This window comes from Mauremys mutica, chromosome 2 (assembly GCF_020497125.1).
Source record: "Mauremys mutica isolate MM-2020 ecotype Southern chromosome 2, ASM2049712v1, whole genome shotgun sequence".
NCBI lineage: Eukaryota > Metazoa > Chordata > Testudines > Geoemydidae > Mauremys > Mauremys mutica.
This window is the reverse complement of record NC_059073.1, coordinates 75,735,004-75,762,014: the sequence shown is the minus strand read 5'-3', so window position 1 is coordinate 75,762,014 and position 27,011 is coordinate 75,735,004. Positions and strand designations below refer to the sequence as shown.

General features: G+C 40.1%; 1 protein-coding gene across 1 annotated transcript in view; it reads left to right on the top strand.

Annotated features, from left to right (window-relative positions):
* Positions 1–7,857: 7,857 nt before the first annotated feature.
* Positions 7,858–27,011, top strand: part of LOC123364773 (chloride channel protein C-like) — a 104,716-nt gene continuing 85,562 nt past the window's right edge. Inside the window, exons 1-6 of the mRNA XM_045007151.1 lie at positions 7,858–8,120; positions 10,333–10,462; positions 12,820–12,900; positions 13,849–14,024; positions 16,235–16,327; positions 20,495–20,738. Coding sequence (XP_044863086.1) covers positions 7,873–8,120; positions 10,333–10,462; positions 12,820–12,900; positions 13,849–14,024; positions 16,235–16,327; positions 20,495–20,738 — 972 coding nt within the window. The 5' untranslated portion in view covers positions 7,858–7,872. The remainder of the gene's footprint in view (positions 8,121–10,332; positions 10,463–12,819; positions 12,901–13,848; positions 14,025–16,234; positions 16,328–20,494; positions 20,739–27,011) is intronic.

The window sequence follows — 27,011 nt, the reverse complement described above, 5'->3', positions numbered from 1 at the left end:
ACGGTAAAAAATGAATATCCTGAAAGTAGCAAAATCATAAAACAAAATTGTTACAGGAGGGTAACTTGTGTGTTCTTATCCAAACTATTCTATTATCTTTGACAAATTTTTTTTAACTCAATTTCAGTCAACTCTGAGATGGATATTTTTGGCAGCAGTTCAGTACTCAGCCATATTTTAAAGGAACATACCTATTTTTTGAGGGTTTTTGTTTTTTGTCTTATATATAGATACACTGGTCAGTTTTGCACATTTCAGGAAGATCCTGACATTGGGGGTTGCAGGTATCTGGAGCAGAGGTCATTGGTGGTGGGCTGCCTTTCACAGGAAACAAGGTTCCCCTTATATAGTCTGCTTGTGCGTGTTTCAAAGGAAAAAGTAAAGCAATTCTCAGTGTTGGATTAAAGGTCTTCTGAATAGGCTGTTCTGTGACTCTAGACTGATAAAATGGGTATTTGAATTCCCTCATTCTGATGCACCAGAAAAATAGTGCATTCTATTTGTGGCACCTCATTAAAATAACTCCTTTAAATGTTTTCCCCTGGCAGAAGGTTAAATACTTAACGTATCATGTTTGCTGAGGATGGACAAAAATGCATATATGAAATGAGGAGAGAGAGGAAAAAATTGTTTGTTTTCCATGTTTGTCCTATTTATAATTTCAGCATACATTACTAAATACTATAACGGGCCATAAACAAAAGAGACACTAACAATAATATGCAAGAAAGTTGCTTAGAGCTTTTGGGTGCCCTCTGAGATTGATGGGAAGAATCCTGTTGACTCAATGAACATTGAATCAGGCCCTGAAGATATAAAGATACCCTCTGTTCAGTTCAAAACTGAATGAAATAGGTTGCTAGGCATCACAATAATAGGCTTTCTTATGTGTAATTAATTATTCAGACTGCCAATACGTTAGGCAAATAGTCTAAACTAATCAGATTAACTGGTTTTCAATATCTTCTATAAAGATCAAAGCTTAAATTTAGCCATATTGTGTTTCTCTGATATAATTTAGAATGAAGCAGTTATCAATACTGGAGATGATGAACTTGAAATTTGAATGTTTAGAGTGGTATGATTTTCAGAATGATGAGCATCCACAGCTCCTGCTGACTTCAATGAATTGAATTTGACTGTATCTAATTTAGAGCCAATGTAGAGAACTGAGCACCAGGTCATGAGCTCATGGTAGCCGAGCTGAACATGTGTTGGTGCATTTTGAAAGGTTGCAGTTTTTTCATAGCATGTGGCTTCATTCGTAGTTTTGAGTATGAATTACAATAATCCAGACCAGAGCTCATGAAAATGTAGATCATAGTGGCCAAATCTGTGGCTGATAGGATGCAGTACAACCTTTCGGCTAGTCACAAGTAGGTGTTTAGCTATTTAGGCATCAAAAAGGACCCCAAGGCTGCTAGATCAACTTAACAATCCGAGGACAGATGCCCTCATTGGTAGGAAGTGCTGTTGAGTACTCGAGTTCTTTGAGGGACTTCACTCTTCCTAGTAGTATCACTTCTGTCTTGATGCTAGATTCAGCCTTAGCATTAGCCAGCTGCTCAATGTACTGTTTTCAGCAAAACATTGAAAAAAATAGAAGCTCTTTGGGGCAGAGGCTGTCTTTTTGTTCAGTGTTTGTACAGTGCCTAGCACAATGGAGTCCTGTCTATGACTGTGACTCATATGCGTTATGATAACACAAATTAATAGTAGTGCTGTTTACGTATGACATGAAGGAGAATATAGAGCTGGATGTCTTGGTGTGTTTCCGGCACTTCAGGCAGTGTTGTCTTCAAAGTCTTGCCATGGCACTATGCAGATATTGAATAACACGGGGAGAGGATTGAGTCTTGTGGGAGACTCCGTGAGGAAGGCTTGGGAGGTGAACTAGCATTTTCCCATAACAACCCTCTAAATTCAATCTGAGAGGAGGGACCTGACCCATTTTCCATTCATCTCTTCCGTCTTTCAGAGGTAGGACAGGAATATTTGGATTTCAGCATTATTAAATCTGCAGTGAGGTCCAGCAAGATGAATTTGGCACATTTCCCTTGGCTGCGGACAGGAGAAAGTCACCCCCGAAGAGCAACAAGTGCTCTCTGTGCCCTAGCCTGAAGCTTGAGGGAGAAGAATCTAAGATACTGACTAGAGATGATATTTTTGCTAGATTCTTGATTAACTTTCTTTAAAAAGGGAGGCTAGACATTAAGTGATTTGAGTGATGGCTTCTTTAGCACTGCTTAGACTTCCATGTTTTTACATGGATGACAGATTCCTCTTGTTAATAGGGGCCCCATGAGGTCTGTTTGTCTTTTACAATCCAGGAAAGGCAAGTGTTGCAGGTGGTGGTTCTGATTAGAATGAGTACTTCCTTAGCTACTATTTGCATGACTGGGCTGAAATCTCGTGAGGAAGGTTTTTGGTCCTATGACTAGTTCCCCTTGATGGCCCTGAGGCTTTCCCAGATAGAACCTCTTTCTGGAAAAAATTGTGTTCCCAGATTGAATAGAGACTGTCTGGTTTACAAGCAATTTACAGTTACTTTAATTTTTGTTTTCTAAACGTTTTTTCCTCTTTACTTTCTGTTAGCATGACTGTCCAAACCAAAGTACTTTCTACCAAACCAGAAAAATCTCTGATCTGCCCTGTAGTATTGCCCTGAAGCAGTACATATTATTTGCAATATTTAAACTTTATGCTCATACCAAAAGTGTTCATTTAACCATGTATTTATATAAAATTCAGCATCATGTGTGAAACTCCACAGGATGCAAATTTTTACCACAAATGCAAAGATTCATGTCTGATTTTTTTTTCCTTCCTCAAAAAATATGGTTTGCCATTTGAAATACTGGAAGAACCTGGTTGCAGATTTTCATGCTATTGTGATTTTTGTAGATGTTTCTAGATAATGAGATGTTTTTGTCACTATTATTGATGATATTTACATTTTTCTGTTAAACCGTCACTCAGAATATGGGTATTTAACATTGATTTGTTATTTTTAAATCCCATAATAATCTTAACCTGATTGGTAATGTAACAGATTGGGTTTTTAGTGACATCTTGAATAGATAGAATATAAAATTCAAGCGCTCCATTAAACCGTTTTGCTTTCAATCTGTCAGAGTTATATAAGCTTCTCATGCTACTGACTGATAGTGATGAACAATACTTCCCAGCATTTTAAAAAAAATACAATATAGTTGAAAACATACTGGATTATCTCCTTGAATTTGATTGAAACTTCCTTGTTATACAAATAACATAACAAAGTTGCATATCAATCTCCAGTGCTCCATTGTATTCAGAAATTAATTCCACATTCCTTTTGTGATCTATGATCTAGAATGTATGGGTATAATGATGTACAATTACTATTATCTGTATTACAATAGTGCCCAAGGAAGACTATATGCATTGTTTTGCTAGACATAAAGGCATGATCCCTGCCTGCCCAATTCTTATAATTTAAGAAGATAAATGATATATGGCAGGCGAGGGAGATGGATACTATTAAGTATATACAGTTTTTATATGTACACTATATGTTTCTTAGAAAACATCTCACCTATGTTGATTTGAACTGGGGTGCCAAGCAACTGAGCAAGTGTCTGGTGTCTGTACACCTTCCAATACAGAGAGCTGAAATTCCACAGGAGAGTCACCTAGATAAAATGGCAACTGGGCACTTCATACCTACATAGAGAGCTGTTGGTGTGACTCAGAACTATGAGAGTGAACCTTGAGTGGTTCAATATGACCTAAATCAAAAATTAGAATTATAGCCTAGTAATCAGGAGTTATAATGTGTAATAAATCTTTTTGTTTAATGTCTGGAACCTGTTTTATTTCTATATTTTCAAAGTGAACATGCAAAATCATGGCAACAGAACATATATGCAAATCAAGAGTGAATTACCCCCACCACCACCACACATAGACTAATGTTGGCAGTAGTCCATCAACTTCCTTTTCCCACCAACTGGCAAGACTGTCCCACAGTTGCTTGGCCATATCAACTCACCCATCCACCACACCCCACTAATGGTTTAGATCAGTGAGTAGCAGTAGTTCAAGTGCCTCTTTACAGGTCTGCCTCCAGTCCCGAGAGAAGTGCTTTGCCTGGAGCTTAGCAATTCAGCTTTGTTAAGGTGTTGGGTATGCAGGGCCTCACCGGAGCCCATTCAGCTGTCTGTCCTCTGTGTTACCTCTAAATGAGAAGTTTTCTCAATCTGCATTATCATTTGCTGCAGAGCCCATATGTGAATGGGACACAAGAGAACTTAGGATCCTAGCTTCTCGGAAATGAGCTCCTTCCTCACTCTGTGAGCAGAGTAACCCCCAAAATCCAAGTTCATGTATATTTATGGTGATGCCAAGTGTCTGTAAAGGAATTATGGGTAAATAGCCTATGCAAATGAAGCTCTCTGTGGCAGCACTTTTTCCTTCTGGGGATTCTGACCTTAAGGTTACACAAGCACATCTTCATTCTCCTGCCAGAAATCTCTCCTCTGCTCTATTGTGAAGGATTTCAACATCTAATATTGTGGAGACAATGATGGTAGAATTCACCAGTCACCACCTTCCAGAATTCAGTAGAGGAGTCAGCTTTGTAGGATGGCCTCAGACCAAGGAGAGAGTTCCCAGCATGGATTTTGAAGAAGAGAATCTGTCATAGAAGGCAGTAGAGCTCTTCTTCCTCATTCATACTATGCAAGACAAAGATGTGTACCCTAAGGACCTTTGTTGAATAAAAGGGAAAATTCATGCTCACCCATGTTAGAAAAAGCAAAGTAGATGGTTTAATTGTCTAATCATGAGGTTTGAAACATCTAGACTCTTTGGGACTCAAGTTTGAGTTCTGACATGAATGAAAAAGTCCTTCATCCTCCCAGTGGAGATCAAACTGAGCTCCGTGCAGTGACTTTGATCCACAAGAAAGAAATTTCTTAATTAAAAATTTCCATAGGCTCATGTGGAAGCATATTACAGGGCCTAACCAGCCCTTCAAAGAACTGCCTATCTGAAGGAATTAAGCAGAGTTTTAATTTCAGAAAAGGGACATAAAAACATGGGCTAACTCAGAGGCCCTCGAATGCACTACCCCCCTGTATTGGTAGACAAGCCCTTTCAAAGTGTTGAATGTTCTCTGTTGCATTACATTTTTTGCATCTGCACCACACAATAAGGTGGCTTCATTAATTTGCCACACAGTTCACCGGCTTTTGGAGGGGTTATGTCTAGATTTAAGTCTGATTGGAAAAGGGGTTGTGAGCCTAAAACTCCACCTGGCACCTCAGAAGAGCAAAGAGTAGAGCTCAGCCACACAAATACAGGAGATTGACTGACTGTCTCTCTGTTCTATGAGATCATGTAGATATCATCTGTTGTGTAAACCAAAAGGTAAACTTGGAATGAGGCATATTTATGCCATCTGTGAGGAACAGCTTGATTTTTAGCCTGATCCCCTTTCTCCAGCATTTAAGTTATTTAGGTATGTTCCACTCATTTCTATGCCTGTTCAGTAGATTTTTATCTTCATATACACAGTATGAACACTATTATATACAGGGCCATTTGTACACACAAATGTAACTCTCAAAATATTTATATATTGTATAAAATTTATATATATATGCGCATACAAGATGTACATAAATACATCGGGTGAAATCGAGTGTCTCCACTGACGTCAATGGGTAGTTTTCTTTTTCTTTACACTCTCTCCTACTGCCCTCCTCCCCATTTTGAGTTTGGAGCAGAATTATAAATCCAAGCAAAAACAGCACACAAATTTTAGTATTTAATGATAACATACGTTTTATCACTCTGTGGAGGAGCAAAGCCAAGAGCTTGGCTACTTGTGCTCATTAAAGACCCTAATATTCTTTAGGTAAACATCAGCTGAATTCTAACTCAGATTATTGTTATGCCTCCCTAAATTGTGCCTGCAGTTTCAATTGGAAAAATATTCTTCACTCTTTTTGCTCTGAATTGTTGCATAGTGTTTGTGTGCTGCTAAATAACTGCTGGGTTCCCTCAAGTTGGCTGTATTTCAATGGTGTTGATGTAATAGCTCCTTGTTATCATAGCGTTGTCAAGAATACCTCATGTATTGCTAATGCACCCATTGCTGTGGTATCCCAGCACCAAAGACACAAATTAAGGATAGCACTAACATTTTTCCTAAAGGGACCTCATTCTCCACCTCTCTGACTATTCTCCTTTTTCTCAGGGTTTGAGAGAAGGTCACAATTTGTTATAATCTGTAAAGTGCTTTTGAAAGTCTTGGAAGCAAAGGACCAATATAACACTCAGATACTAGAGCAATGGACACATGGTATAAGAACCTAGGTGGATAGATAATGCAGATGTGAGATCATTATCAAATATAAGACGTATCTGACTTTCATGCATTTCTTCCAGTTAACCAGCAATCACACTTAGTGATTCTTCTTACCCCAGCCATTTAACACTCATCACTTGCAGCCTGACCAGGAAGCATTCATGCAAAATCTGAAGAAATCTGCTGTAACTTTTCCATATTATCTCATTGCAGAGCCAACAGTATATAGCAGCTGGAATGTAGCAGATCTATCCTCCTCTGTCCTGTTATGAATTACCAAAAGCCTGCACCACAGAAGGCAAGCACACAGTATTGTTACTTTATTTTCTGTTTACAGTAAATATTTCTGATCTACTGAAGTATATGCAGACTGGTCTGCTCTCATCTGACAATATGTTCTCATAAAAATGCCCCTACAGCGTGGTTGTGCTATGCTGATTTCTGGTGGTCTTTTCTCCCTTTTATTAAGTTCACCTCAGACCTGTTTGCCAGGGTAGAAATACATTTCAGGATTTAATGAGAGTCTCAGTTGAGCATTTTTCTTTAATAGAAAAAAGAAAACAAATAATTAAATATAAATAGAAAAACCAAGAGATACTTTTGTTGCTGAGGGAACATTTACTGTGTATTTAGAGGAGCAAAGAATCTTATGAATTTGTGTTGTAGAGTTAATTTGTTCAAGAATGAAAATTTTCAACCCTCTTTACTTGTGCCATTTAAGTCATTTTTAAAGAAATGCTCATATAATTTTCAAATGTTAAAAACCAGAAAGCATTCCAATTCATTTCAATGACCATTCTAGGGGTTTGAAAGAGCTTTAACACTCATTGTGCTCTACTCTCAAGATTGTACATGATTTGTGATTAAGTATGTAGGCAGATGTTGGTGATGAATTTAAGTGAAATGAGAGATACAGTTCAGTAGTTTATAATTAAGCATGTGCCTGAGCTGAACACCTTCAGTGTTTGGGGATGTTTGGATCAAAAGCTGAATTCTGTAGCATGGACCTGTTTATGCTTATATCAGATGCAACCTTTTTATGGACAATGCATGCACAGTACGGAGGGTTCAATGTATTACGTCAAATGCTTCAGCATTCTATGTATTTTTATTGTATGTTTACATGAGTTAACTAAGACTTTTGAAGAACCCAACACGTGTACAGTTGACATTTTACAAAAAATCTCCCTTTTTAAAGTCATCTTCACTTGAACAGTCACTGAGGAAAAGCTAGAATTATTTCTGACTTACCAATCCACAACTAAGTCCCTCTACGTCAAGTGAATTCTTTTCCAATTCTAGTTCATACAAGCTCTCAGTGACACAAACAAGCCAGATCTATGTACGGGCACAACAAACCAAACCCAAAACATAAATCAGCCGGTCTCTGCTGAACAGGTAGAGTACACCACCACCCCGGTGTATTTTTCCATCTTTACCCTTCACTGGGAAGCAAAGTGACTAGTGTATTCTGTCTCAAACAATTCTTGTCAACACTCCAACTTGGGGTTTTGGAAATGTCGTCCCTTCTTTCCTGTAAGACGTGTGTGGATAATAGTGAAGAGCAGATGCTGCTGATAGAAGAAAGGCCTGATTTGATTCATTCTCTGGATCCTAGGAGGTGTTGCAGCAGCAAGCAAGATGGCTTAGCAAACTCTAATTGCAGAAAGGAGGAGAGAGAATGTCAAGCACCCCACGAGAGTTTGGATTATTTACCTTCACACAGTAGAGTTTACAAGAAGTGGCTACAAGAGAAAACGTACAGGTAACAATGCCCTCAGTATGTACTGTCCTGTTCCTCCTAGATCGCAGGCAACTTGTTTTAACTCTGATTAGCACCAAACTGTAGATAAACAAAAAAAAAATTGAAGTGTGTAGGTCTTTCTAAAGAGTAAATTTCTTCAATTGTGGAAAATTGGGGAGCAAAAAGTCTATTTACTGATATGTGCACCTCTCTATTGTAGTTTGAGTGCCCCACAAATACTGATGGATTCATCTTTGTAACACTTCTGAGAGTTAGAAAAGTATTATCTCCATTTTACAGCTGGCATCTGAGGCACAGAATAAATTATTTGGCTAAGGTCACACAAGAAGTTTAAGCTAGCTTAATCTTTCCTCTTATGCTGCTCAGAAGGGTGGGAGGGTCAATAAGTTAAGAAGATACTAGAATCATGAGAAATTCTTTTATTTGTGGAGTTGGGGAGGCAGAATGGTCTTGTGGCTTATACCATGAACTGGACATCAGATGACCTAGATTTTGTTCTAGCTACATAAACATACCCCATTCCCTTGTGCATCTGTCCTAGAACATTTTCTTATGCCTCTTTGTCTAGCTCATAAAATGGTTGGAGTCTACATATTCTGTATCATAGAGGTTCTGAGAGACTCAATTCACTAATACTCACAAAGTGCACTGAGCTAATTATATGCAAGTTGCTACTGAACTGCAAAGCCTTACTTTAAAAACAATAAAGTGAATTGTGAAAGATGCTCACAAAATGAAGGGAGTGAGTGGCCTTTTCATTTATTTCCCTATTTAAGAAAATGTTTTAACGTAATCGTACCCAAGAAGGGAGGCAACTAGACAACTAACCTTTTTATTCCATGTCACTTCCCTGGAAATGCTTATACCTTACTGAGCATGCAACTAGTATAGCCCGTTGTTCAATTTGTACAATTTGGAAGGAAAAGGCATGTTAAAGACTTTTCAAGGGATTTGGGGGTACCCTCTTCAGGGGAAATTGATTGCAAATATCTGACCTTGTATTCTAAAGCCAAAAATGTTCTCTCCAGAAATGTTTTATGAGCCCAAGAAATAAGTAATCTCTGTCAGGGATGATTTAGCAGGAATTATACCTTATGCTAACCAGGAATTATTCGTATAACACCATAGATATGAACTCTATTTAAGGGATATATGAACTAGAGGCAAAGGCATGATTTTATATAATTTATGCTTTGTGTCAGTGCATTAACTAAAACTGGGGAAAACACAGTAAAACTTTTGAGGCCAAGATGATAGCGATAAAGCCACTGCTGCCATTCAATGTTTAATGCTACTTAATAGCTTTCTATAGCACTTGGCTTCTTACGAGTGCAAACATTAACTGCCCTATTAGCCCTCAAATAACTAAACTGCATGATTTCAGCAAACATTCTTTAGTGCTGGGCTCTGCCTGGGCTCACCTGGTGGGAGGTTATAGTGCCACCAGACCCCTATGGTTGTGTATATGTAAGATTTTAGAGCCTTTTTCCAATAAATTATTGGTAAAAAATATTGCCCAGGATGGTAATGTCCTAAAGTTGGTTTTACTATGTGATGCCTATTAGGTGATTGCTCTGAAATGAGTTGGTGACCCAGATCACGTCACAGGTATTCCCCCTGCGAAAATCTTCACTACAGTGGATGCTTATTGGGAGCCCCTTCATCTCTCAGCAGAGACCAAGCGTTACATAGACCTGAAGAGACTGCCAATGGGGTGTCCCTTCAAGTCAGGGATGGGGCAGGGTGGGGATATGAGCAATGCCAATAGAACAGCTGTAGCATGGCTGTGGACAATAGAAAACTTCAGTTTTCAGGGTTGTGAGTCTGGCACCTCCATGAGCACTCAATTCACTAGAGAGGAGGAAAACCACCTTACTTTTTTTTGGTGCTCAGATATAGAAATACTATTTCTTGGCCCTTGGGTTAAAAAGTTTTAACATCCCTCTGTGTGTTTGTGTTATGTTGTATCTACTATAAAATATATTTTGAAGTAGCACTGTCTAGCTCCTTAGCCAAATGGAACTGATTCCCAAAGGAAGATGGCTTTTTGTGAGTATATGTAGTCTTCTGCTTAATATACCAGGCTTGTGTGGTTTGGCCTCTCTTTCAGTCACAGATAATAATCAAAACAAGCATATCTTTTTGTGGGAGGCAATTTGACAAACCATCCTGAGCTCGCTGCAAAGGACTAATGTTACTATTCCATCTTTAGAACTGACTGGGATCGATGGATGTTGATGGGGCTAATTGGAATAGGAGTAGGAATGCTGGGATTCCTGACACATCAGATAATTGACTATCTCATCAAACTAAAATGGGAACTAGTGAAAAATTACCTCCAGGTGAGCAGAGGAAAAATTAAATTGGCCTTTCTTTTTACTTTGTTCTGATTGGTAGTAAAACTCCATGAACATGAAGTTTTTACTCAGCTACTCTACTGGCATCTTCTGTCAATGATTTTTTTGCTGAATAATTTCTTCCTAAAGGCTTGAATGAAGCATCTGCAGACTCACTGAGAAATACAATAGCTGACATTCAGTACATGATAAGCAGTTGGTTTAGCAAGTCTTCTGCATATACAAGCAACTATTCGGTAAATGCGATCCATAGCAAACTCTTCTGGACTGATCTCCAGATCTGAAAGGAAAATTAAACCAGGTTTAATTTTCTAGAAAGCTGTTTCCATCTATCACTGTCTCAAAAGACTTCTATTTCTATTAACCAAAATTTAAGAGATTTCCCCACGTCTTGAAAAAGTAACACCTGTGTACCAAATTATGGGCCTGGTTATACAACCCCCTACTCTCATGAGTAATCACACGGCTAATGTGATTTATTGCATGAGTAGGGATAGCTGGTTTGAGAGTCAGATTTGCATCTGAATTTTAATACATTGTATCTTGAAATTGGAACTAAATATGTACATGCCTATGGTAGCAGATGGAAATAAAATTCATCTGCATCACTGATAATACAAAAGCAGCTAGAAGGGTGGCTTAGATGCCTATGCTTCAGGTTTGTAATGGCTACACACTCTGGAACCAAAGGTACAAATCCTGGTGGAGTTAACTCAGGCTCAGTCTTTCTAAGACAGACAAACTGAGTACCATGCAGTTTATTGTGTGTGTGCATGCTTGCTTGCTTTCTTGGCTGATTGGAGGTGGTGAGGACCTGATGGATGGGAAAAGAAGGAAGCTGGTTGTCAGTACTTGGCAAGCCCACAGTTAAGAGGTTCATATCAGGAAAGGAGCTTTGCCATCTTGAGTAGAAAAATGTAGATATTCTAGGCTGGACTCTGATACCTGAGCACAATGGGTATGGACAGGTGTTCAGATATCAGTGATGAGCATGGTCTGAATACCTAATGCATTTGTTGGACGTCTCATGAGAAGTCAGGACTTTGAAATAATGTTTCCAAGGCCTTCTCAGCTGAAGGGAGCTTTAAGGACTTCAGGAAAATGCAGAGGTGGACTTGACATCTACAGGAAATGGGGGATGAGAAGATCAGTGTACCTCTGAGATACGAGAACAATTAAAAATAGGTTCCAGTAGCATGACCTATATGATGCTCTGAGTCCGAGTCTGCCAAGAAACCAGATTTTTGTCCCCTGGCATTGTAAGCGTCCTAGTACTGGATCACAAAATTTCCATTGTGTGTGTCACTGCTTCCAAGCAGTAGGCAGAACTCATCCCACTATCCTTGTGGTGGTGGTGTTGCATTACAGTAGTGCCAGAGACCACACTAAGATCAGGGCCCCTTTGTGCTAGTTGCAGTACAAACTAGTATTGAGAGGGTTCCTGCCATGAAGATCCCACAACCTAAATTCATTCTCCAACCACAGAACATCTGAATTCAGTTCTGTTTTACCTTCCTGTTTTGCTGCTCTGTATAGTACACTAGAAAAAAGACCTGGCATGAGGTGCAGACAGGAAGGCTGAGGTGGCCTGCTGTACTACTATGATTTGGGAAACAAAAGGGGCAGCTTTGGTTTGCATACAAAGTGAATCAAAGCTGAACAGTCGGGAATTTTATAAAGTACGTGGATGCTGATGTGCTTCTGATGAGTTCTGGAGACAGCATGACTGCAGTTAATCCAAACACAAACCAACCAACCAACCTTGGCAGGCTGAAACATGTTTAAATTGAAAAGACTGAGTATAAGAAATGTCACTTTAATAAAGAAATAATAGAGGGAACTATCTAGATGAATTTATGGTTAGTATTACTGGGTAAAGTATAAAGAGTTATCTATTGTAATAGATTAAGGCCCAAGTTCAGGAAAGCATCTTCATTCAGTATAGCACTTAAGCACATAAGCAATGGAGTCAATGGAACTGTCCTGGTTTGGGGCCTTCAGGGAACACTAAAATATCCTTTGCTATGTTGTATGAGCATGGGCAAATTGGTTTGGAAAACTAAGAGCCACTGTGAACCTTTGCCCTTATCTAAAACCCAGACTCAACCCCATATTTTTGAATAGTCTGCAACACTTGCTTCTCTCTTTCCCGTTTTCATTCTTGTATGCTGTAAATTGTAGGACTTGCTACAGTGGGTTATGTAAGAAAATGGTCAAGTGAACTGAAAAATGTATCTCTAAATATATATCACTATATAGTGTTGGCAGAGGGTTTGAGGCAGTACACATACTTGTTTTCTATACCATTGCTTATGCTAATAAATTATTTGTAAAACTGGCAGAATGGCAACTTCCACATGACCTGGATTTGCATACTTGGGTCAGGACTGGCCATGATTGTTGTATCTTCAGGGCTAGTGGTGGTAAGTATGTCTCTTACTCAACTACTTTAAAATATCAGTGGAGTTCTGAGAGATGGAGACTTAATTACAGAAAAGGAGTCTTAGAACATATACCTTGTATAGTCCTCACTGGGAAACAGTCAGAGGCCCAACACAAGTCTATAATGCTGAGATCAGGCAAAATCCCTTGCTCTTGTGTTTTTTTTGTTGTGTCAGTGCCTTCTAAGTGCTACTATAGTTAAGCATGATCAGGATTTCTCCATGATTTCTCTTTTACTGGCTATGTAGGGAATCCTGGGATTGCTATCCAGTCTGAGATCCAAATTCAGGCCCTGTAAGCACATGCAATTCCTATGACAGTCTCAGGCAAAATAAATGGTGGTGTAAATGGTTGTGTAAGTTATACTTTAGATACACATTGGTCATAAAATGGATACAAGTGGCAAATTAGCATAACTTGCACAGAGCTGGGGCCTGATCCTAAAATAAACACTCACAATGACTTCAAATGGGGTTTGGCTCAGACCTCTGTGTAAAATTAGTGTAACTTACATTTCCAGTTCTCCTTTGAGGCTCCAGCTCCTCTACCAGACTGCAAACCCAACACAGAAAGCTGGTCTCCCATCTACCATCTTACTGGGTTCAATTTAATCACAAGAAGGCAGCTAGTAGCCTCGGGGGTGGGGGGTGAGGGTGGGGGGAAGGGAGGGGAAGAGAAAAATAAACATTTAATTGAACTTCCCAAAAAAGCTAAGGAAAAGGTATATGTGGGATACACGTATCTATTTGTTTAATACAGAAGTCTTGAGCTATGTAGGAGGAGTAACTGAAAGAATGGATGACTTGATAGAACAAGTAACTGTAAGTTGTGAGAGACGTTATGAAGTGTTTGTGAAAGCTGCAATTATTAGCTGCAGGTGGATCTGAATTCATGTATTTGGAAATCATTTTTGACTCTTCTCTTTACAGTTCTTTTGCCCAGCAGGTGCACCGTATGGGCTTCCAGAAGTCATTGGGTTTCTGAATGGTGCTTCTATTCAACACATTTTTAATGTCAAGACTTTTTTGGGGACGTTTGTTTCTTGTGTGCTGGCTGTGGCTTCTGGGCTCTTCTGTGGACCGGAAGGCCCTATGATTCACTTGGGGTAAGGAACACCATGCAAGAGTTTGAACTCGCAGGGCCTGATTGTCCATTGCTTTACAACTTGTGTAATCACTTACACCTGTGCCAAGTGGGTGTAAAATGCTCAAATCAGAATTATTTTCTCACACAAGTGGTGGTATTTTACGCCTGCTTTGCATGGGGTAAATGACTGCACAAGATGCAAAAAAAGTGGGAAATTGGATGCTCAGGCTCCGTAAGATCCCTAGATTACAAAGAAGACAACCCACAGTTATAGTCAATAGTGACCACAGAATTGGTCAAAACTGCTTCTCTCTCTTTGCAATTCCCACAGAATAGTAGATTGCAAGTCAGAATGGAGCTGCAAATTATTTAAATCCCAGTGTGATGTCATATTTGTAGTTGGGAAAGTAATATCAGAATATGCTCTTGCCGAAAGAAACATTCGATTTATTTTTTTCCTATTTAAATAAAAAGAAACAAACAGAAATACTCCCAGTCTTTCAGCTGGGTCCCTGGGAGAGGAATCCTCTCCTTTTATTTCCTCCTATTGAGCAGTCTCATGAGTGGAGGTGATAGTGTCAGGTTCTTTCTGCTTGTGTAGTACATTTCCTTTTTTGGCTGACTTGTTAGGGTAAAGTATTTATCCTTGAGGTTTGCTCTCGTCATCTCCACCAAACCCCTTTCCTCCACTCTTATCATTTTACTTGTACATAGGTGCAGCAGCCCCCAAGGATGACTCAGGTTTTCAAAAATAAGAGAGTAAGGTTTAGTCAGAAGCGAACACAACCATTTCAGACAATGATTACCAAGGCCTAGCTCTCCTTTTTAGGTTTCTTTTGTTTGCTTTACTTTTGTCTACAGGCGCTCAGTGGCTGCAGCTGTAATCCCACCCCCCTCATTTAGTTTTGTAATAGTGATGCATGATCCAAACAAATAATCAAATTTCCATAAAGAAAATCAGAACAGTATTAACTTAGTGCCTTAAAAATAGTGGCATAAAGAACTAATTTAATTGAATTTATTTTTTAAAATATCCAATTTTTATTGTACATCAACAACACAATTTTGTTACAAAGAGTCTTATACAAAGAATATAAATATTTTTATGATTTTAAATGTCAATGAAAACTGTTTTTTCTTGGATTTAAGTGCAGCCCTGAAGCATTGTCTGAGACATGGTATAGTAAATGAAATCACTATGCATCTTCCGCTGGGAGTGAGACTGCGTTGCTCTCAACGGTGATTAAACTTGAAATGGATGATTGAAATGGACTATAATTAAGGTTAAGATTTTGTCACCGAAGACCTTCCAGAGACCTCTGTGACATTTTCTGCTTCAGCCCCAGGGCAGCGTGGCTTGAGGTGTCAGCTGCCAGGGGCCCAGCAGCTCTCAGGGGCTAGCTCTAGCGGCCAGCTCTCAGCCACCGCAGGTAGTGGGGAAACCCTTCAGCACATGCAGGTGATTGGGAGCCCCCCCGCAGCTCCCAGCCACTGACGACAGCCGGGCTTGTGTGTCCCAGCCACCATTCCCAGCCATTGTGGGCAATGGGGGTGGGTGGGAGGGACCCTGGAGCCCAAGCAGCTGTGGGTGCTGGACCCTCCTCACCCGTGACCTGTCTGTGACTTTTACTAAAAATAATCGTGACAAAATCTTAGCCTTAACTATAATCCATTGTTGTATGCAGTGTAGCTGTAGCCATGTCAGTCCCAGGATATTAGAGAGACAAGGTGGGTGAGGTAATATCTTTTATTGGGCCAACTTCTGTTGGTGAAAGAGACAAGCTTTTGAACTGCACAAGCTCTGTGTGGCTCGAAAGCTTGTCTCTTTCACTAACAGGAGTTGGTCCAGTACAAGAGAATACCTCACCCACCTTCTCTCTCTCTCTCTCTCTCTCTCTCTAATCCATCATGTCAGTACTCTTAGGCAGATGTTAACATGCAGCTCATCAAAGGAGCCTTTAGAGTCTTTCTTCACAGTACATGTTGTGAGGGGCCCTTTTAATCTCTGAATTATTAACCTGGAAGCCTTTAATAGCTTCCTCTCTTGTGTCAACAGGACTTTGCATATTGAAAAGCAAATGTGTTCTACAGTCCCATGTTACACTCGTTGAAGTCAATTTAGCTTTGCTGCTCTGTAGCAGCTGAGGATCTGGCCCTTTTATCTTTAACGTCAGTTGATATGTGAATAGCATATTAAAAATAACACTAACTTTTATATTATTATTTTAGGGCAATAATAGGGTGTGGCCTGTCCCAGTTCAAGTCAGACACCCTCGGAATTCAGCTGCCCTTCTTCACCAGGTTTTGGAATTCAGCTGATAAGTATGTAATTGATCAGATGTAATTGCTAAAAAGTCTTCTGAGAGACAGTTGCCATATGCTGACTCTCAAATCAGATGCATCAAGGGGTTAATCAAAAAGCTAGGGGCTAATAGAATCTGGCAGAGAGTTGGAGTGAATGATCTAATAAGATTCTAGTCATCGCTGATATTTGTGATCTTAGATGGAAAATACTGGGAGATATTCCTGGCCCTCTCCATCAGAAAGTAATCTCTTCCTCCCTCTGTGATTTCCATAGCTGAGCTGTGCTGGGCTCTAGCAAATGTAGAGCCATAATTAAAACAGCTTGTGATAAATACATATGTTGAATGCTTATGAAAACAGTGTGCTTAACACTTGGGGCCTAATTCTCTGTTGCTTTGCACCTTGTGTTTTCATTCACACTGCTACAAAGTGAGTGTAAAATACTAGACTTTTGAATTTAGATTTGCCTAAATTAATATAGCATTAAGATACTTATATATTTAGTTAAAATGTTTTTTCTTTCATCCTGGCTATCCTGAGAATTCCACAGTTTCAGTTCAATCTAGACATTGTGCATAGGAGACACAGGCTTGTTTCCTTTTTTCCCCACTGTAAAATAATAGAGACTGTTCATACTTTTTTTAATCTGAATCTTCTCTGCTAATGAACATCTGTGGGCTGGATTCTGCAAACCTGCTTTTGTAAATACTCCCACTGAAGTCAAAGGGATTACTCACATGAGTAAGGATTACTTGCATCAGTAAGGATTTGCAGGGTCAGGCTCTGTCTTCTGGATATTGCTCATTAAAGTAATAAATAAAAAGCCCCATATTATACTGGGTTTTTTTTGTTTCCAAGGCAAGGGCAAAGCAGGCAAAAACCTCATTTGCCAAAAGAAAAGGCCATTGTGAACTATTTGTGGCTCAAAGGATAATCATACAGTACAGCTCGTACGATATGTGATATGCTTTGTCTTTAACTTTCATCTTCAGTTAGTGAAATAAATCCTGAGACATGCCTATTAAAACAAATTGTTACTCATGGAAGAAATTAGTAATTGCTGTAAGAGAAGCAGTAAAAGATTTTGCTTTTGTTTTGTAAAAGTACAACGTAAGATAATTAGAGAACAATTGATTTACAGAGGCAGGAAAACTCCTGGGAGAAACATGTCATTTAGAAATCCTGTTTATACAGAAAGGATTAACTGTGAACAGCAAGCTCATCTTAGCTTCTTCTCCTTTCTGCTGTATTTTTGGAGCAGCAAATAGGTTTGGTACCCTTTTTAAAGTCTTTTAAAGTAAATGTTATAGCTTCACAGATGAAGCAACAGTTCAGTAAGTATTCAGGCATCATGTAACACTTACTCCAGTAGACAGCACTAGTTGATATGTATAAGGGCATGTCTATACAGCAATAAAAAAAACAAACCTGTGGCACTGAGTCTCAGAGCATGGGTCATCTGACTTGGACTTGCAGGGTTCCTATTGTGAGGCTGAAAATTGCTGCGTAGACATTCCCGCTTGGACTGGAGCCCGGGCTCTGAGACCCTCCCTCCTTGCAAGGTTTCAGTGCCCAGGTTCTAGCCCCAGCCCAAATGTCTACACTGTGATAGTTAGCTCTGCAGCCCGAGTCCCACAAGCCTGAGTCAGCTGAACTGGGTTAGCTATGGCCATGTTACTCTCAAAAAAACTATGTTAAAAGAAGGTTAAGTTTCCAAAGTCAAGCCGTCAAAAATTAGGAAATGCCAGACTTAAGGTTGCCTGCACAGCCTTAACTCAGCCCTCTTGTGCATATGCATTATGATATGGTCTTTAGTGACATGGTCACCTACTATTTTTTCCACCACACCTCTGCATCATTCAGTGCACAGGATGGACAGTGCTCACTGAATGAGCAGCAATTCAATAATTTGTTTTCTCCTTGTTTGTGTGGTCTCAAGCCTTATTTGCTGCATGCTGTTCAAGCCTTGCTCTGAAGACTGAATTATTTATTTCCTGATTGACTTTTCTATGGCTTCACAAACAATGAATTAATTATCAAAGTGCTTCACAAACAATGAATTAATTTATCTTTCTAAAACCTCAGTGAGGGGAGGTGGTGGTATTATCCAGGGGCGGCTCCAGGCCCCAGCACGCCAAGCGCGTGCTTGGGGCGGCATGCCGCGGGGGGCGCTCTGCCGGTCACTGGGAGGGCGGCAGGCGGCTCCGGTGGACCTCCCGCAGGTGTGCCTGCGGAGGGTCCACTGGTCCCGCGGCTTCAGTGGAGCATCCGCAGGCACGTCTGCGGGAGGTCCACTGGAGCCGCTGCTTGGGGCGGCGAAATGGCTAGAGCCGCCCCTGGTATTATCCCCATTTCATACAACAAGATTAAAACATTTTAAGGTCAGAAGGAACCATTAGATCATCTAGTCTGACCTCCTGTATCTCTCTGACCATTAAATTTCAATCAGTTACCCTGGTGTTGAACTTAAAGCATATCTTACAGAAAGGCATCCAGTCTTGATCTGAAGAGGTCAAGAGTTGGAATCATAGAACATCAGGATTGGAAGGGACCTCAGGAGGTCATCTAGTCCAATCCCCTGCTCAAAGCAGGACCCATCCCCAACTAGATCATCAACAGCATAGACATCTGCCACTTGAGCTAACAGAGTAACTATAGCAATAGTAGGTTGTCATACTCTGTGGCCCAGCCACTAGAGAGAGATGGGGCACATATTTTCCCAGTGGGTTCCACAGCCATTTGATGACAGTGGGGGAATGGTAAGACTCAGGAATCATATGTTTTATTCCAGATTCATATGGGAGTGTACTGTTGTGGTTTCAGATCCTTCTTCCCCTTTCCCTCTGCAGATCTGACCCCTTTCTGCCGTTGGCCGCTCTAGCTTGTCCCAGTCTCCCCTCCATGTTGTAGTCTTCCCCTTTGCCCATCTGCAGTCCAGGCCACTTCCTGAATGGATGCCAGTAGTAGAAGCATTGAGAGCACAAAAGAGATACTCATTCTCAGCTTCTGTGCCTGCATCATAGCAGCTCCCAGCAGTGTGGAGGTGCAATTGCAGGGAAAATCTTGCTCTGCCCCTTCAGCCTCAAACTGGAGCATGCTCCCTGAAGACGGAATGTTCAGAGAATTTAGCAGTCAAGTTCTAACAAATCTCTACTGAGCGTGTGCAAACTGAGATTTTCAGAGGCCCGTAACTTGACCAAATTTGGGTGGATTTTCACAGCGCTGGCAAAAGGCACATCCCTGATAAGTGTGATACTCCTCCTGGTCCCCATCATTGCCAAGTTTCAAATCTCTGCTGCAAAGCATGGAGGCTGTAGAGTTTCACACTTAAACAATTGGAAAGATTTTTTTTATCGTTGGCAAAACATTTTTTTAAAGAAAAATAAACACCGATGAACCATGTGAGTTGAAAATGTTTAGAAAATTTCAGCCTGACCAGACACCCAATATGGGAAATTTCAACCCAAAAGTTTAGCAGAATTATAAACCAATGAAAACAGGGTGTTTTAATAGAAAGTTTTGGGAAAACTTAACTATGGTGTCACTACCTATAATACATGCAGTGCTCTGAGGAATCAAGAAATTGGTCAGCCTACAAACACACTCTGAGTTCCTAATGCAATGCACTAGGAGAGAAAAGTTCATTGGGGACAGGGTTAAAAAACAGAAAAGCTAATATCTTACAAAGCAAACAGAAAAATCAATCAGTTAACCAATCAACACATTCCCTGCTGCCCAGTCCACAGCCCCTTTCGGCCTCAGAATATGACCCTCATAGTATTACTAACATATGGATTCACAGCGAACAGTTCTGAGAGTTATGCTCATCTTTGGGCTCACTGACCCCTCTTTTGGCAGCCTAGTTTAACATGGACCTTTGTGTCCTTGGCAGTTGACTGAAGTCAGCTCACTTCTCCTATGCCACCAAATAGCCTCTAGTTATTACTGCTCTTGTGGATCAGGTTTGAATTTAGACCCCCGAGGTGAAAAGCTCTATGTCCCCAAAACAATGCCCTGAATGAGCCAGCCCCCCTATATTCAGCCTTTAAACATCTATTTGCTTTAACAATAAATAGGCAAGGATTATTTTTTACCATTTGCTGAGTTTTCTAAACATATAAATCTTGAAGCATGCCTTGCTGTGCCTCACTGTTTTCTGATGAATTATTTTTCTCCATGTTGTAGGAGGAATTTCATTACAGCTGGTGCAGGAGCAGGAATAGCCTCGGTATTCCGTGCTCCAGTGGGTGGACTCTTGTTCACATTGGAAGAGGTGGCCTCTTTCTGGGATATCAGACTGGCCTGGCAAACTTTCTTCTGCTGCTTGATGGCTGCCTTCACTACGGATTTACTCTCTTCATCTCTTTCTGGGTTTGTTTACAGAGGTCATTTTGGATTTTTCAAAGCAGAGAAAAGAATTTTATTTTGGGTATGTACCAAACGGACTATTTTTGACAAAAAATATCGCTCATGGATTTATAATTTATATGGCAAATACCCATATCTCTTTGGGCCTGTGATGGAATCTGGGAAAAAATAATCTGTGGCACTAGTCCTGTTTTCTGTCTGAGGTGAAGAATCTTGAGAAGCATAAATAGGAAATTAGCCTATGAAAATTAAAAATAGCTCATGGACTGTTTTTAAGCCTTTAGGGCTCTAACAGAAATTGACACTGACTGGAGGACCCCTTCTCTTACCATGCCATACTGCATACCAGCTAATATTAAATGACTACCTCTGACAGCAACATCATTTCTGATGACGCACTTAGTGATACAGTCTTAGGCCATGTCTTAACTAGGAAAAGAGGTGTGTTCTTACCAAGTGTTCATTAACAAGTGGTAACTAACATGAGATATATCCTAGTGAAGCTGAGGCAGTTTGTAGTTTTAACTGTATTAGCAATTGGAAGTAAACCCTAGGCTCCACCTTAATGCTGGAGCTAGCCAGTGAAATCTCCGAGGTGAGAGAGGTTGACAAAGAAGGGGGAGGGAGCCAGCCCATCCAGGAGAGGCACTACATTTAAAGCTGCACTCTCTTGTTGTCACCTTATCCCTGAGGGGTAAATTTCCCTCCCTGAGTATGCTAAGCCTGCGGGTAGCAAGTGTGGAGAATTGCAATTTCCAGTTTTCCTTGACGTGAGTCTGGCCCATTCAGTTAAACTTTCTCTCAAACCACCTTCTGTATGCAATTTTTTTTTCTTAAGCAACTTTTTAAAATCTCCTCCAACCTGTCCAACACAGTTTTGGCAACCATTAGTTAGCAAAATTCAGCTGCCTAATAGACTTTTCTCTATCTGCCTGGGTAGAAGCTTAGATAGGTTTTACTATAGTTACTTTAACTGTGGCAGTTTTTGCTGAGCTGGCATTACAGTGAAACAACGCCAAGGGCAACCTTGTTGATTTCTGCACGTGGTTTCTCCTTAATGGCTGGGCCTCGGAGTGGGAACTGCATTCCTGGTAATTAATAGAAAATGGTTAGCTCTTAACATAACAGAACAATTATTTCCAAAGCTCTTTTCCTTCCCCGTGGGGATCCTTGCACTGAGCTCAGGCTATTAGATGGCCAACAGCTTGCAGTGTTTTTGGCTGGGATTATCAAAGGGTTAGCTGCCCAATTTTCACTGAACTGGGAATTGGGCATATAGCTCCTTTTTATTAGGCGCTTTTGAAAATCCCAGCCCCAGCTGTTACCAGAGAACAATATGAGGTTCCCTGGGATATGCAAGAAACATACTAAAAAAATGTGAGGTATTGGGGGTAAAAATCTCTTTTTTGCATAACATTAATATCCATCATTTTCAACCTGCTGGGGCTAAAATCTGTGACATGTTGTTTTTTAATTTTGGATGATGCTCAAAACAAAGGGTACATTGGAAAAATAGCAGAGTGTTTAGGCAACAATAGGTAGGGAGACTTTGGTGGTGGTTTAACACTTGGCTCAGCTAAGTCTTGAATAGCTTCCTGGGACGCTCTCTCTTTGTTGCTGTTTACCAGCTGTTTCATTTTGTTGCCTCTAAATGGATACAAAAACAAAGAAAAATAAATAATACTTGGATGATACAAGTATTTATTTACATACTAAAAGATATTGTTGAACATGCCAGATCATGGCACTCCAAAAAATTTGCTCACACTTCCCACCCCCACAAATTTTGTTTGATCTCAGGAAAAATATACAACAATAGACGTGAAATTCCATAATTTCCTTTGTTTTTCAAAAGCAGCATGTATAAAATAGCCGTAGGACAATAGCTGTCAATCTTTTCTCAAGTACAGTTGAGGGCTTGGGTCTGAATTTTGCAAAGTGCTGAGTGAGGGCCCTTGGTTCCCACTGACTTCAAGCAGAGATAAGAGCACTCAGAACCCCATAGAACTGTGTGGTGTTGGTCAGATTTGAGATCCACTGGACAAGCTGTGTGGGGAAGTTTGCACAGAACAATCTTGCTTGCAATATCCCTGCCTCTAACCAGTGCTTAGTAATGCGTAAACTTCATCATGAGTACCAAGAATTGTCCCCCACCCTAGAAGAAAGACTCTGCAGATGCTACTCAAAAATACTATTCTTTGTTTCTGAGGGGGGATGTAAAACCCCCAAAGTGGACAATAATGCAATAATTTTTTGAAGGAATTTATAATAATATATGGAGGTATACCTATCTCATAGATCTGGAAGGTCATCTAGTCCAGCCCCCTGCTTTCACTAGTAGGACCAAGTACTGATTTTGCCCCAAATCCCTCCCTCAAGGATTGAACTCACAACCCTGAGTTTAGCAGGCTAATGCTCAAACCACTGAGCTATCCCTCTCTTTTTTCCTAACAGTAAATAGTTAATGGTTGGATAATGTCCTGAAGTCTGAGGGTTTTGATATTCTTTTTGAATTTGTATTCTGTCCAGTATTGCACTGGATATTCTTATTATTCACATAAATGTCTCACCCTATTTTGAATTCTACTAAGCTTTTCGCTTTAATAATATTTTTGACAGCTACTTCCTTCATAGGTTAATTACACATTGCATTAATACCAAACCATATGCTTCTTTCTGTACCATGGTATGGAGGGCAGCAACTGCACGCTGTTAATGCAAAATTAGGTGTGGAAGCATAAAGCAGTGGAAAGACCAGAAACCGTATCTCTTTCATTCCTTTTAGCTGCCAGGAAATCTGCACCACTTCCCCTGGGTACACACTGTTATGTGTATACACTACCTTGTTTGTGAGGGGACTTCTCATCTCACAATTTCATTGTCAGGAAGATATTCCTGACAGTCAGGCTACAGCAGGGGTCGGCAACCTTTCGGAAGTGGTGTGCCGAGTCTTCATTTATTCACTCTCATTTAAGGTTTCGCGTGCCGGTAATACATTTTAACATTTTTAGAAGGTCTCTTTCTATAAGTCTATAATATATAACTAAACTATTATTTTATGTAAAGTAAACAAGGTTTTTAAAATGTTTAAGAAGCTTCATTTAAAACTAAATTAAAATGCAGAGCCCCCTAGACCAGTGGCCAGTACCTGGGCAGTGTGAGTGCCACTGAAAATCAGCTCGCATACCGTCTTTGGCACCCGTGCCATAGGTTGCCTACCTCTGGGCTACAGTCTCCCTTTCTTGATTTCTTCCTGCTACTCTGTTATCTTGATGTTCCACTCTAACTCTCTCTGGTGTGTGAACACTCTAAAATACTTGTAGATTATTAGCTTGTCTTAACCTATAAAAATATTACCCAACTGTTATGTAATGCTTTTCATCTGTTGATTATAAAGCACTTTATAATAGAGGTAAGTATCATTATCCTTATTTTACAGATGAGGAAATGTAGGCAGGGAGAGATGAAATAACTTGCCCAAGGTCACACAACAGGCCAATGGCAAGGTCACACAACAGGCCTATGGCAGAACTGGGACTACAACCTAGCTCTCCTGAGTCCCAGCTAAGTATCTGCTCCTTAGTGCATTCCTCATAAGAACGGCCATACTGGGTCAGACCAAAGGTCCATCCAGCCCAGTATCCTGTCTGCCGACAGTGGCCAATGCCAGGTACTCCAGAGGGAGTGAACTTAACAGGTAATGATCAAGTGATCTGTCTCCTGCCATCCATCTCCACCATCTCACAAACAGAGGCTAGGGACACCATTCCTTACCTATCCTGGCTAATAGCCATTAATGGACTTAACCTCCATGAATTTATCTAGTTCTCTTTTAAACCCCGTTATAGTCCTAGCCTTCACAATCTCCTCAGGCAAGGAGTTCCACAAGTTAACTGTGCGCTGTGTGAAGAAGAACTTCCTTGTATTTGTTTTAAACCTGCTGCCCATTCATTTCATTTGGTGGCCCCCTAGTTCTTGTATTTATGGGAACAAGTACATAATTTTCCTTATTTACTTTCTCCACATCACTCATGATTTTATATACCTCTATCATATCCCCCTTTAGTCTCCTCTTTTCCAAGCTGAAAAGTCTTAGCCTCTTTAATCTCTCCTCATATGGGACCCGTTCCAAACCCCTAATCATTTTAGTTGCCCTTCTCTGAACCTTTTCTAATGCCAGTATAACTTTTTTGAGATGAGGAGACCACATCTGTATGCAGTACTCAAGATGTGGGTGTACCATGGATTTATATAAGGGCAATAAGATATTCTCAGTTTTCTATCCCTTTTTTAATTGATTCCTAACATCCTGTTTGCTTTTTTGACTGCCGCTGCACACTACATGGATGTCTTCAGAGAACTATCCATGATAACATTTTCTATCCCTTTTTTAATTGATTCCTAACATCCTGTTTGCTTTTTTGACTGCCGCTGCACACTACATGGATGTCTTCAGAGAACTATCCATGATAACTCCAAGATCTCTTTCCTGATTAGTTGTAGTTAAATTAGCCCCCATCATATTGTATGTATAGTTGGGGTTATTTTTTCCAATGTGCATTACTTGAAATTTAATGTGGATAAATGTAATTTGCCATTTTGTTGCCCAATCACTTAGTTTTGTGAGATCTTTTTGAAGTTCTTCACAGTCTGCTTTGGTCTTAACTATCTTGAGCAGTTTAGTATCGTCTGCAAACTTTGCCACCTGACTGTTTACCCCTTTCTCCAGATCATTTATGAATAAGCTGAATAGGATTGGTCCTAGGACTGACCCTTGGGGAACACGATTAGTTACCCCTCTCCATTCTGAAAATTTACCATTTATTCCTACCCCTTGTTCCCTGTCTTTTAACCATAAGTAGACTTCACTGGCCCAGATCACTTTTCATTGCTTTTCTCTAATTCCCTCCAGTTTGTCTCTGCGTTTCTGGTAATGTAGTGCACGCAACTGAGGCAGTATTCCTAGCTGTGTAGATAGGATTCTTGCATGCTCCATGCTATGCTGACTCTGCATGTTCTGTACAAAATTATACTGGGCACTTCTGCTTCCATATCACATTAGACTTGCATCTAACTCACTGTATCCCGCACCCCTTATCACTGCAGGTTTTTATTAACTCAGCATGCTTGTTTAGTTACCAACCTCCTTTTGCATTTCTGGTAACTTTTTTTTTTTAAACCTCATGTTTCTAAGCTGTTCCTCATGAAATCACAATAGCCACTCCCTGTCTTTTGAATTCCCCTTTTATAGAGGTACTGAAGTCTCCTGCTTTCTAGTTAGAGCATCTTTTAGAATTCCCCAGTCTTCTTTCACACTGACACATTTTAATACCTCTGCCTTGTACATGTCTTTTCACAGATGTCAATACCATTCTGTTTTTTAATTCCTTGACATTTTCTGTCCTGAATTGTAACATATGTGTACTGTTGTGTTCTGTGAATTCAGTACCCCACTCAAACTAGTTATCATGACCAGCAGTGGAAAATGTCTCATTCTGCCGTACAGTACTGGAAAAGTATATAAATATACATAGCAGTTGTGAAAACAAACTGGAGGTTGACCCAACACAAAAGGAGAACACCCCTCTGTAACAAAAACTCACAAGAGGGTAAAATATGAGAATGACTGCTGTTTTAGTATTTGTAGCCCTTTACAAGCTCATATTAGGACATCTTCAGAAAAAGGCAGTGGATGCTGACCCCTCTCCATCTTCTTTTAGTGTCAGAGGAAAAACTGGATAGAATTACCAGCACATGACTTCTGCTGGTGTTCTATAGGTTTTGGCTGTCCAGATGGTACAGATAATCAGAAATATTTTCACTTCAGTTAGTTTGGGGCTCAGGGGAAATTTCACTTCTTTCGTTTGTGGCATTAACCAACACAGTTTATAGTGAATAAACTCTGAATTGAAAGCTTGTGGGTTATGTTCCTCAAGAAAAATATTTATTTTCCTCAGTTTCACTCTACCCAGGATAATGTTACAAGAGGAATTTATTGCCTGGCAGCGCCATGTGATTCTGCAGAGCTCAAGATTTTTAGGAAGCACTGGGTTTTTTACAAGTGTGAAGCTCATTGGGGCAGGCGACAGATCTCTCTTGCGGGTTGGTCTCAGGTTGCAGCTCGAACAGTCACAAGAACTAAGATCCACCAATACACTTTGCCACTTTTTGTTCCAAATGCAAGACCTATGTGCTTGACCTTGCCTTTGCTAATACAAATGCACAGCATACATATAATATATTAAAACAATAGTCTTCATTCAATTTCTCCCAGGGAAAAGGAGGCAGAAAGAGAGAACCACACATGACTGATATTAGTCACATAACTTAATGC